Here is a 13,307-nt window from a genome sequence, read left to right on the forward strand (position 1 = left end):
ACATGGATGGAGAAATTTGTTTGCAAAAGTCGATATAGAAGAAATATTACTTGCTATTACTATTACTATGTCACTTGCTATACATATCATGGTACATGATATAATTTTTCATTAGATTGCCTTTGGTTTTCCATGGATATATCAATTTGATTGATAAGCTGGTTCAATTTAAACGCAAGAGTATGCAGTTCGTCTTTTTTTGGCATTTATCAATTATGATAAAATATTAATTCGTGATTCAAACACATACTCATTGTATTAGCTGAACATATGTAATATGAAATTTGATTATTTTTGAAAAATATTTACCACTTGATTCACGATATTGTGATTGTTGCACAAAAAATCTTCGATACATTATTTTTTCATGAGTTATTTCAGTTTTATGTATTCGTTCAGTTATGTAGATACCTTTATGTGATGATCCGCATGTTTTGTGTATATCTGTTCTATATAAAGCATTTGCATAAAAATTCTGAATAAAATTTTTCCAAATATTTGGTGAATATCGGAAAAACTCATACATTGAACTAAATTTAATAGAAACGCTTCATTGTGAGAAGTCATGACTCGGCATTTGGGCATACATTTTCATTAAGAATTAGTCATACAAATAATACTTCCTTTTGAATATTTAAACAAACATTTGATAGCATTCAATTATGTGAATTGAAATTATTCCTAATCATCTAGTATTCCTATCGAACAAGCACTATTACATTATATCAACTGACCTCTTTCACGATTTTTGCCAAAACTACATTTTCTGCGAAATGAGAGAATAGTGTTAACATAGTCGAGTACATAAATACCTCTTGCGAATATCATTTTCCTCGTGTCACAGTTTTACAATATTCAAAGTAAAATTAGTATTCTTTAGTTTCAAGATAGAAATAATTCTGTTGTACGTAGACAAGAATAACTATTTAGAAATCTGACCCACTAATTCAAGGTCGGCAATATAAGGTGTATCCAGTAATCGATATGTAAAGATTTTTGATAAAACTGGTAAATTATTTGAAGTATTTGTTTACGACTTGCAATATTCTAATACACGCCTTTATATTGATAAGGAATAACAGGTACTTGAATCATACATGTTTCAATACATATAGGTATAGTTTTTCACGGAAATATTATTGCTATGATAAAGCAAAACAAATGTTGTTTCGGTAATATATGGGAATTTTTCTGTAACTAATAAAGTAATGGGTTTCATGTGAAATACATTATCGACGTGACTAGAGTTATGACTTGACGAGTTTACATAGTAAAAAAAATCATAGTGAATCAGCTTGTGATTTATACCTGTACCAGATATTTTATCGAATTGTTCACTAGGAAATTTGTGTTCGGATTTGAATATTAGCATTGGACAAGCCTGCATAGCAGAGCACGAGTTGAGGTTTCGTGAACTGTTTAGTTGTATATGTATAGAGAAGCACGTGTTGAGAAACGTTACAAGGATGTTCATGTGGATATCGCACAATACTTTTTTTTTTGATGATGTGAAGATTACATTGAGCAATTGTCTCAACTGATTGATGCACTCCGAACTATATTCATATATGATAGTAACGCGTGATATAAATACAAATTATAAAAGGTGTACGAAATATAAGAAATATCTCTTCAATTTCTCTCTTGTACTGATTCAACTGAAAAGACTTGAAACATTTCTCACATTTCTACAGTATTCTCGATTATTTAGCAACAAACTTGAATAATTCATCAAGTAGAATTCACCTCACCTGAAAAACCAACTTATAAGACAGATCCTCGCGAAATCAAACATTTGTTCAAATACAAAACACTAACATTACACAAAAATCCTTAAGGAGCTCTGAGATCCGTGCCTGTGCGAAAGTAGTGATTCACTTTGTATTTGAATTGCTGGAGGTTAAAGATGGGGAAGGTGGGGATCTGAAAGATAGAACAAACTTACCAAAATACCTTCAACGGAATGGCTACTCCAAAGTGATTGTGGAATAGAATTTGGTTGGAAGACAGCAAGAGCCTCACAACCAGTACTTGTACTTCTCTACATCAGAGGATTGTCGGAAAGGATAAGAAGAATTTGGTCCAAGTATAACATCAGAATCTGCTTCAGATCTGGGAACACTATCCGAAGCAGAATCAAAAAAACCAGGCCATCAAACGCGGACTGCAATTCCAAGAATTGCATTTACCGGATACCATGAGTATGCGGAGAATCATACATCGGTGGAACTAAGAGGTCATTGAAAGTTTGAATTGCTGAGCACAAGAAACACACAGCAAAGAGAAACCAGCAAATTATGAGTAGCAGAGCATGTTTGGACTCATCAACATATTTCAAGTGGTCTCAAGCTGAAATCATCCACAAGGAAGAACACTGGTTTAGGAGAAAATTCAAAGAAGCCGCATATATGTTGTCCAACAACGCATTTAGCCAAGCTAGCGTAAAGATATGCAACATATGGATACCTGTAAGCAAGCGGAACACGACCAAACGGTCAGCTCTCGCTAAAACCGATGAAACAGAAAGAAAGAGAAAGGGGATAGGTGAAAGCACTCGAATGACCTATAAATAGTCATATCTCGGAGGAATGAGTCCAGTTATCACCCGAAGATGATTGTGGATACCAACAATCGAAACCTCGTAAAGTAAATTGGCTTGGAATCTTTTTATTTTAAATTTTTATTTCTTGTTGATAATTTTTAATTTGCATATCTTGTTATTAGTTGAATTTTTTGATTGTTGCTTATATTTTATTCCATAGTAATTTCAGTTTGTTTTGCTTAATATAATTGTTATTTTTCAGCTGATCCTTTCGATTTCTTATATATTCTTTCAGGAATTTCGAATCAATTTATATCATATCAGAGAATGGAAGTTCAAACTATTAAAATGTACCACGAAACATTGTCAACCACCTTCAAACAAAGATTAAATCCATTTAGAAAAACGTTCCCAGGGAGTTTATTCTACATAAACGCCGTTCTCCAAATGAAAGAGTTCTTGAACAGTGAAGTTCGAGATGTACTGAGTTGAACCTCTAAACGATGAGCAGCCATTGTCCTTCGCGTATTTCTGATCATGATTCCAAATGATGGAATTAGCCGATACTTGATGAAAATCCACAACTTCTTCAAGTAACACCTTATTGTCAGATAGATTTTTACTGGACTTCCAGTAACTGTCCAGTGGAAATCTAACGATGAAGTTTTATCTGACTAAATCATAATTTTATAATTATTTTTGTAAATTCGAAACGCCATTCATTAGGTTGTTTCAAAAGTTTTGTCCGTTCAAATGTTATATGTTTTTGTAGCTCCAAATCTCAATAAATATGTATTCCACTGTGTGGTGGTATATACTGATCGATAGAAAATTTTGCATTCTATACATTGATATTCATTTTCTGCTTCTTTTCAGCTCATTACTACTCATACTGTTGTCGAGCGATATTTGGTCAGTTTTTCTCTATGAATCAAATCCGAAGATAAAGGCCTAGAAGATGAGCCCCGAAGTGGTCCAGGTCAAGGCTTTGAAGACCCTGGTAGAGACTGATCCATCACAAACGGTGCGTGGGATGTTGGAAGAACTGAACGTCAGCTCCCATTCGGTTTTTGATGGTTCGAAACGTATTGGAAAGGTCAGCAAGTTCGAAAACTTGGTGCTCCACGATTGAACGATCGACAGAAATTGTCACGTTTCGTAGTCTGTTCTTCGTCGTTTTTGCGCAACCAAAATGGTCTTTTTGTGGATTGGATCGTCATGAGTGATGGAAAATGGATAACAGAAAATGTTCAGGGCAGTGGTTGGACACCGATGAGCCACCCAGACACTTCCAAAAGGCGAAAACCGTTCAAAAAAGACTGTGGTTGCTGTATGGTGGTCAGGGGCTGATGTGATTCACTGGTGTGAATTTCTGTAACCGAGCCAAACCCTCACAGAAGAGTTAAATTGTGAATAAATCGATGAAATGTCTCGAAAATTGCGTCAGCAGTGACACCGGCACTGGTCAACAGAAGAGGCCCGACCCTGTTCCATGACAACGCTTGCCCGCATGTTTCACAAATCACAAATATTCTTAGAAAGACGTTCTAGAAAGAAACTAATATGTATGATGGAATCGGCCGATACTCGATGAAAATCCATAACTAACGTATTCTAAAAACACTTTATTATGTGATTTTCACCTAGACAGTTTTACAAAAACGCAACACGTGTTTCGCCATACAATGGCAATGGCAACTGCTGGCACGCCCGAGGAAGCCATTGTATGGCGAAACACGTGTTGCGTTTTTGTGAAACTGTCTAGTGGAAATTACATAATAATACGAAAGAAACTGAGAAAAGGCGAACAATATATTAAAAATTTCAGCAAATTTCTAATAAAACAAAACTTTCGAATATCTTTAGAAAATATTTCTCGAGTACCATTAGTGGGTTGCAGTGGAGAGTCGAATAGGCCCACTCAATTTTAAACTAATCTAACCCAACCATTGCATTAAAGATGACTTTTTTCAGTTACAAAACTAGTGTATATTTCATTCGCACTGATTGAGAAATAAAAAATATTTCTGTGGTTGATATGCTATTCCTGTGATTAGGATAATATTCCAGATATACTGGAAAAAATTTCTCATAAAATTACCCAAAATCCATTTTGAACATATCTGTTGAATAATGAGCATTTTCAAATCCATTGATGGTAGCTTAAGTGGTATTTGTTTTCAAAATGGGAAATAAACACCGAATAGATACTTATAGACTCATGACTGATCTCACTTGTTTTTGAAAAATATGTGATACCACTCTATATGACCAAATCATAGAATAACTGTAACAGTTTAAAATTTTCAACCGTGTCATCATGGGTTTCGGAAAGACTTCTCAATTGAAACTGCATCTGCTACTTCAAAATAGAATATTAATGGAAATAAATCTAGATGAAAAATGCTTGAGTGAAGAAATGGTTTTTTATTTGAGTGGTGAATTGATGGATATAACCGTTACTACGTAGTATGAGGTCATCATGATAAATGAGCAATGAACCTTTCTTTGTTTTCTTTCCACTTTTATTCGTAACTAATGTTTCTACTGCAGTTTCGCCCTATGAGGACATTTTCAAATAATGACAATAAACTGAAAATGAATCATATTGTCAGCACATTTATATCTATTGTAGGTAATATTGGAGGTCCTTAACTTCGTTCGAAAATGTTCTTATAGGACGAAACTGCAGTAACAACATTAGTTGTTGAAGTGCCCACCAGTCGCACCAGTATTTTGCAGACTTTTCAACCTGTCTTTCAAGAAAAGGGTTTTTTCTTCATGTTAGAAGATTGCTCGCGTTCAGTCTATTCCCAAAAAGGGCAAGAAAGCTATTCCAAATAACTATAGACCAGTCGATTTGCTATCAGTGATTTCAAAAATCATATCCTCAAGTATTTGTATTGTTTCAACATCTTGAGCGGTCATCAATATGGTTTTCGGAAACAAAGATCAACAGGCGACCTTCTATCGTATGTTACTCATATTTGGAATGAGGCAATCGAGAAACATGGAGAGTCAAGAGCTGTTGTGCCTAACATTTCTAACTCCTTTGACCCTGTGTGGCATGAGGGTTTGCTGGCGAAACTTTGATGCTATGGCTTATCGAATCATTTTTGTGTATGGCTCATCAGCTTCCTAAAATAACGTTTCCTTCAAGTGGTCGTCGATGGATATCTCTCGAATCCATTCACCATCAACGCTGGTGTTCTCCAGGGATCCATATTATTTTCAACCCTCTTTTTATTTAATATCAATGACTTATTGGAAAAAAACAAGAATCCAATATTATGCTTTGCTGATGACAACACACTTGCCTCATCATTCCAGGACATCGGCTGCGGATGCATATCTTCACCGACAGCAGGAGGTTTAATATCTTAATTAGGGACTAGAAATAATTTCGAATTGTGGTGAAAGTAACCAGGTTCAATTCAATGCCACAAAAACCCACGCATTGGTTTTCTCCAAAAAGATAAATGTTTCCGAACCGGATACATGATCGTCAGGTTAGACAATTCTGCGTTCTGCTTCGATAAGTTTGTTGGGAGTAAAAATGAACACCAATATGTCTTGGCACAACCATGTCGCTGGGATTGCAAAGGCCGCTTCTCAAAAGCTTGGAGCACTGTTCCGAATCAGAAAACTATACACACCTCAGCAACTTTTGATGCTTTTTAAAGCTCAGATTAGACCTTCTTTGGAATATTGTTCTCATGTATGGAACTCCGCCCCCAAACATACTCCGAAGCTGCTGGATTCCATCCAGAAGAGAGCCATCCGCCTAATTGGAGACGCGAACATCACTTGCAACCTTGATAATCTGGAACATCGAAGAAAGATTGGTGATTTGTCTCTTTTCCATAGATAATTTCACGGGAAGTGTTCAAGTGACATGGCACATTTGCTTCTACCTAGAGCGATACATATTAGAAATTCGCGACGGACTGTGGCTGCTCATCGTTTTGAGGTTCAACTCAGTACACTGCAAACTTCACTATTTGAGAAATCTTTCATTTGTAGAACTGTGTTCATGTGAAATGAATTTCCTGAGAACGTTTTTCTAAATGGATTTAATCTCCAGCGATTCAAATCCAATGTCAATCACTATTTTCGCAGTGGCATCGCCTTAAGAATTTTCCTGTAGTTCTTGTGTATCGCCCCAAAAAAAAGTCATGAATAAAAGTGTAAGAAAATAAAAAGTTTCATTTTTCGTTTTTCATATTGGAGTTATGTTTTAGACACAATCAACCCAAAACTCCCAGAAATGCGTGAAAATCATTAGGTGACAAATAAATTATTGGAAAGAGTATTGAAAGTTGAGATTGATGAGGAGCTGTGTGAGTCATACCGACTCACCTTGGGAACCCCACGAAGATGGGGTCTTCGTCTATTGCTTTTCCTCTAGTACATCATTGATTTTTCTCAAGTATATTCTTCAATGCTGATGACACTGACATTGGTTCTGGAATTAATATTCAAAAAAATCAAACAAAATTAAATTCAGCTGTAAAAATTACTCAAAATGGTATCGAAATAACCACCTAATCAATAACTTGAAAAAGCTATAGATCATACAACGAGCACGATAATGGATTCCAAATTGAGTTTCAATAAACAAATTGATTTTATCTGTGAAAAAGTGAAGAACTTCGAAATAGAATCACTATAGCTTCTGTTTACCCATTTCTAAGTTGCAATATTTCAATGTGGGGGAGAGCCGTTGATGTTTCTAAAAAAGTTCATTCGTTTGAGATTTGATTTGAAATATAATGAATCTTGTAGAAGAATTTTCTTGAAAAACATATTACATTCTATTTTTAACATTTCATAGACTGGTAATTCATACATAGATCAATAAGACGCCAACTCGGTTGGTGAAACGCAAGTCCAGAAGAATGTTGCAGTTCTGGTGTTGGGCGGTGCTTGTTTTGTACATCTGAAGAAATTAATTTGGCATTGCCTGGAACAATACATAAAAGAACACAACAGTTTCCAGAATGTGTTAGGTTAGGTAAAAAGTGAGTGGGTCTATTCGACCCCCCATAAGTTTAAGTTATTTTCCCCAGAATGTGACAATAACTTCAACTTATGTTACTCACCTACTTACAGAGGAACATGAGTTCAATCATGAATTCAAAACTCCTCATTTCCAGAAGAAATCAACTATGAAAATCACATTCATTCAATATCTCATTAAGGACCAACGTGATTCGAATAAATCACTGCTTGATATTTTCTGGCCAGAAAATTGCACGTATAATAAATAATATGTTTTAACTAGGACTCAGTGAATTATAGATAATGTATAGTTCTTAAGGTGGTTCAATTAATTAATTACCTGATTGAATGATAGGTACTACCTACTTTATAAAATTGAGGGGGATATATTTTTAGAAAAAATCAATTTTTCGAAAAGAATCGGATTGTTATTGAAGCTTATAGCTTCTAAAACTGTTTTTATTTCAATTATTCCAATAAACATTGGCGTAACAAAAAACACTAAAAAAAGGGAACAAAATAAATATTAATTTCTTCAAATTCTCAAACATGCCCCCGCCTTGGAAGACCTCACGTATTCTTCCAATATCTAACTGGAATCAGAATCTGGAAGTGACCATAACTTTGCATGAAATCTCTTGATATCACCAATTGATGTTTTGATCGCAGCGACTCTACTGACACCGTCCTTTCCTTGATATAGATGAATAATGCGTCCCAACTTCCATCTCAAAGGAGGTAAATTATCTTCCCTTATCAAGACCAAGGAACCAATTTTCAATTCTCCCTGTGACGATTTTCATTTAGTTCTCTGTTGAAGTTCGGATATATACTCTTTCTGCCAACGGCTCCAAACGGCTCCAGATATCTGGACGTTTGATTCATGGGAATGTCTCTGAAGTTCGGATTCGGTATGGTAGTTAAGGGTATTCCCACAAGAAAATGAGCCGGGGTAAGAGGATTGACATCTTCAGGATCGGAGGAAATGGGAAAAAGGGGTCCTGAGTTTAGTACTGCCTCTACCTGAACAAGAACTGTGTTTAACTCTTCGAAAGTCAAATGCGCATTTCCAACAACCCTTTTTAGATGAGCCTTACTTGATTTTATTCCAGCTTCCCAAGTCCTTCCGAAATGAGGTGAATAAAGAGGAATCAAATCCCATTTTATATTGAATTCAGACATTTCATTCTCTAACTCGTTTTTATGATCTGACAAAAACCTACCCAATTCTTTCAAATGAGATCTAGCAGAAACAAAGTTTGAACTATTGTCAAAAAATAAATGAGAAGGTTTTCCGCGACGAGCCATGAACCTTCTAAATGCCATCAGAAAAGAATATTTGGTTAAGTATGAAATCAATTCTAAATGAATCGTCTTTGTGGCAAAACAAATAAAGAGTCCTATATAACTCTTATTGAGTTTTGATCCTCGACCTTTACGATCTTTGACTAAAATAGGACCCGCGTAATCAATACCAGTAGTATTAAACGGCGGAGCTGGCTGCAGAAGAGATGCAGGCAATTGACCCATAAGTGACTGTATCCCTATTGGTTTAGTGTGAAAACATTACATACAATGTCGTTTTACTTTTTTAGCAAGTATTCTTCCACCAATGGGCTAATACTTTTTTCTCAACGATGCCAATAATTGCTGTGGACCACAATGCATAAGTATAGAATGCTAATGCTCGAATATTAATTTAGTCAGATGGTGATAAGATTTCATTTATGGATACTGTACCATGAATTTTGTAATCTACCTCCGACCCTCAGAATACTGTCATCATCAAGGAATGGGTTTAAATTCTGAATTTTAATATTTCTGATGCTGGTGATTATCTGAATTTCATTATTAAATGAATGTTGTTGAGCTAATTTTAAAAGTGTTTTGAAAGCCTTATCAATCTCAAGTACATATAATGTACTGAATTTCCTTTTTAAGTCTGGTAATTCATTTGTTTTCAATGAATTAACTTTATTTGGCCAATCCTCACAACAATTTGAAAGCAACAATGGACCATGCCACCACAGCTGAACATTCGCTATTTCGTCAGGCATCAATCCGCGAGATAAGATATCCGCCGGATTTTGACTGCTAGGAATATGACGCCAAATGTCACTACTAGTTAGTTCTTTTATTTTTGCTACTCTGTTGCTTACATAAGTTCTTATTTTGTTTGGTGGTGTTTTCAACCATGCCAGGGCTATAGTTGAATGAGACCAGAATAATCTTTTGTTGATATTTAGACGTAATGATTTCGATTCTTTGATTGCCAATCGTGCTAATATTAATGCACCCGATAATTCCAAAAACGAGGCAAACTAATTGTTTTCAGAGGTGCGACCTTAGTTTTTGAACAGAGTAAATTGACTATATTTCCGTGTTCATTAACTGACCTCAAGTAGATGTACCCTTCATATGCCTTTTCAGAAGCATCAGCAAAACCGTGCGTTTCAATACTTGGAGGATTGGTGCATGACACGTGACGGTTAATTCGGATGTCATTTAGTTTGGTGAGTTTATTTCGGAATTCAGACCAAAATACATTTATACTATGAGGTAATTTTTGATCCCAAGTAACCTTTTCTATCCACAATTTGTGATTGTGACAAATTCTGATATTTTTTTGGTTCATTTTTATGTCTATTATTCAATTCAGATATTACTTTCCAGGCAGTTTTACCAGGATTGTCAGAATTAGTAATATTGTTATGATAATATAGTTTTTTTCCGCTCTAAAAACAGAAAATGACGTTTTTTTGATTCTCTATAGGCATTTGTTAACTCAGGATACTTATTTTTCAATATGAAGAGGTTTTTAAGACTCGTACTGGATGATTTCACGTCATTATCAACCCATTTTTTATCATCCGGTTTACAACACACCCGTCGTAACGGAAAATTGACATCGAACTGATAAATAAAGGTTTAAATGAAATTACTGTAGGCTTTATCAAGATAGCTTTGTAAGTATGATTAGTTAGATCTTCCTCTTGAAAATGATCACTTGGTTATACGAAACACGTGTCGAAGTGTTAAATTAACCGTTTGGTGTTGGGAAAAAACACCAGTAATATTCATTTCTATACCAAAGGTTCCAAACAGTGCATCACAATTTTAGATATTCAATTCAATTTTATTGATTTTCAGGGATTTTGAATCATTTCATATTTTATCCGACAATGGAAGTCCGAACTATTATTGTTCTTTTAGGAATTGTCCCTTTAAATAAAGATTTGAGATTGGGACAATTTTAATTTTTTTTGTACATTTTTTAACACATTAACGCTATACTTGCTTCTCTTCTGTTTTCTAGACTAGGTATTCTGAATTCATATCTTAGTGCTATTGATCCAACCATATTATAGTCCAGGTATACTTTATATTTTTTGTAATATAAATATCTCAGAAATCTTTTTTAATTTTTTCTAATCAATTTTAATGAACAATATGGAAAGAATGCCATACTACAGCCCCATATTCAAGTTTAGGTCGACCAAACTATTATAAACATTGACGCTACATTCCCATATCATAAAGTGAGTAATCGCTATAAAGTCATTGAAAAGTGAACTTTTTCCCGATACAAATAACATAATTCGTATTGCCTGAGATGCTACTTAATGATACGTGTCGAGTTATAGTATATACCCAAATCTTTTGACAGTCTCTACCCTGGATAACTCCATTCATCGACTAATTGTGTAGTGTGTTGATTATTTTTCGGGTACAAGACAGTACAAAACATTTGGAAACATTGAACGGAATGATGAACACTATTGATGTCTTCTTGCAATTGGACACAATCTTGTAGAATCAGGTTTGATCCTTGAGGGACTCCAGAATTTGCGCGAAATTTCCCTTTATGAATATCCCCATATTTGACACTGAAGTGTCGGTTACTCAAATACGAGGCCAGCAATTTCAGTGCTTGGGAATCGGCGCCATTTCTATAAAACTTTATCGAATGCCTTCTGAAAATCTGTATGAATAATATCGACGTGTTAATTGTTATCAAGATGGTTGATGATACGAAAGAGAGAAATGCAGAATCCACATCTTTTATTTGTTCGAACTAACCGGTTAATGCAAGTACAATGCTAGCCTTAAATCTCGAGAAACAAACAGAATTCATCTCAATGTAGCGCGTTGAGATAACGTCAAAGCACTCATCTGATTCATAATAAACACCAGCAATCATTCTATAAGAGTGGGACTTTCAATTTACAACAAATAGTAAGTAGTAGTATCGAGCCATTCACGACGGAGTGAGCGTTCGCGACTCGGTTTACATTCCAAAAGAACGATGTGCGCGAATTTTTTAATCAAACGTAGTTTATAACTCTGTTTTATCGCTACTGGTATGATAATGCTGGAAGATATGCCAAGGAGAAGTCACACTGTGCAAACAGTTGCGTAAGGGAAGGCGGTAATCATCACATAATGGAACATTCAACGAATATGCCGCCCCACAGAAACGGCAAAACGGATGAAGCTGGTTTAGTAATGAAGGAAATCAAGCCGGGAAATTCTATGATCAAAAAAATGTTGAATAGTGAGGTTGGCGTAATTCCAGCAGTAGACGAAATGGATGAAAACGACTGTGATATAGAAACTAAAGATAATATCGTACTAGAGCATAGGATTTCACCTGTAGGTTCCTTGAGAAAGACTTCGAAAACGGGCCACTATTCGGCAATACCAACCCAAAGTTTTAACTCAATATCATCCCATCAGAGCAGTCCAAATTTCCGTAGGAACAACAGCGTGAGGTCTCTGAGAAATTATCATCATCTGATGGGAGATTTGGGACATAAACCACCTAGTAGTGAGTCCGGAAGTCACGTTTCGAAGCAGCCATCCGACACAGTTTCTCTAAGGTCATGGGCATCTGTGGGTATGGGGTCCACTGATGGGAAAAAAATGATTGTTAGGAGGGTACCTACTTCACCTACGGAACTCTTCAATATCGTTAATCCACCAACGTAAGTTGAGAAAATTATTATCTGAAATCTGTCATGGATAGGTATTATTACCTCTACTGATATTCTATAATTTTGAATGAGTACTTAATGAACTGAAAATGGTACCTTCCAGTACAACGAAAATACATTATGATTTCCGACGCGTTATTACTATATATATCTGCTATTTGAATAATTATCAATCAATAGATAATTATTAATGAAGTCATGCGGATCACCAGGTTTTCCAACAAAATATAACTCCAAATATTTCAAATTGAAATTTATTCAAATGTTTTCAGTCATTAAGTTCACCTATTAAGAGGGTTAAATACTGTTTATTCGATAGAGAAACTTGCAAATATCTTAAAAATTTTAAGCTACCGTTACTCATTAGGTTGTGACTGGTAGACCAGTTATAAACAAGTATAGTTCGTTTAATTTTCACAATCAAAGCATATCTTAATGAATTATACATTGAGTTGAAGCAATTTTTGCTCTACTCCACGAAATTTTGTCTTTTGAAAATAGTGGGAGCTAGAAAAAAGATGTAAATAAGATCAGATAAATCATAGTTTATCCTCGGAAAAAGTATACGAGATTTTCAACAATCGTGAAAGTAAGAGTTGAAAAATATTCAGTTAGATTTAAATTGTAATCAGTGTAATAATTTACCTATATGAATTTTAGTTCGATTACATAATTGTCTGCATTGAGGTTATTGATTTTCATGATATTGAATAAATGAAAATAATTAGTTTGCAAATTGATTTCTGCGAAATTGAAAGGGAAAATAACAT

At 35.0% G+C, this 13,307-nt stretch overlaps 2 protein-coding genes across 3 annotated transcripts in view; one reads left to right on the top strand and one right to left on the bottom strand.

Moving 5' to 3' along the window:
• Positions 1–8,320: 8,320 nt before the first annotated feature.
• LOC141482244 (uncharacterized) lies at positions 8,321–9,073 on the bottom strand. Its single transcript, XM_074175250.1, has one exon. The coding sequence runs from the start codon at positions 9,071–9,073 to the stop codon at positions 8,321–8,323; it is 753 nt and encodes a 250-aa protein (XP_074031351.1).
• A 2,686-nt stretch (positions 9,074–11,759) lies between these two features.
• LOC111508246 (sodium- and chloride-dependent GABA transporter ine-like) overlaps positions 11,760–13,307 on the top strand; it is a 241,231-nt gene continuing 239,683 nt past the window's right edge. The window contains exon 1 of one of the 2 annotated variants that reach the window (XM_074175176.1): positions 11,760–12,528. In XM_074175176.1, coding sequence (XP_074031277.1) covers positions 11,987–12,528 — 542 coding nt within the window. In that variant the 5' untranslated portion in view covers positions 11,760–11,986. The remainder of the gene's footprint in view (positions 12,529–13,307) is intronic. The other variant, XM_074175174.1, reaches the window with a different exon arrangement.

Source organism: Leptinotarsa decemlineata, unplaced genomic scaffold, assembly GCF_025532065.1.
Source record: "Leptinotarsa decemlineata unplaced genomic scaffold, Ldec_3_MD MMD2_tig00000882_RagTag_RagTag, whole genome shotgun sequence".
In the NCBI taxonomy this organism is placed as follows: Eukaryota; Metazoa; Arthropoda; class Insecta; order Coleoptera; family Chrysomelidae; genus Leptinotarsa; species Leptinotarsa decemlineata.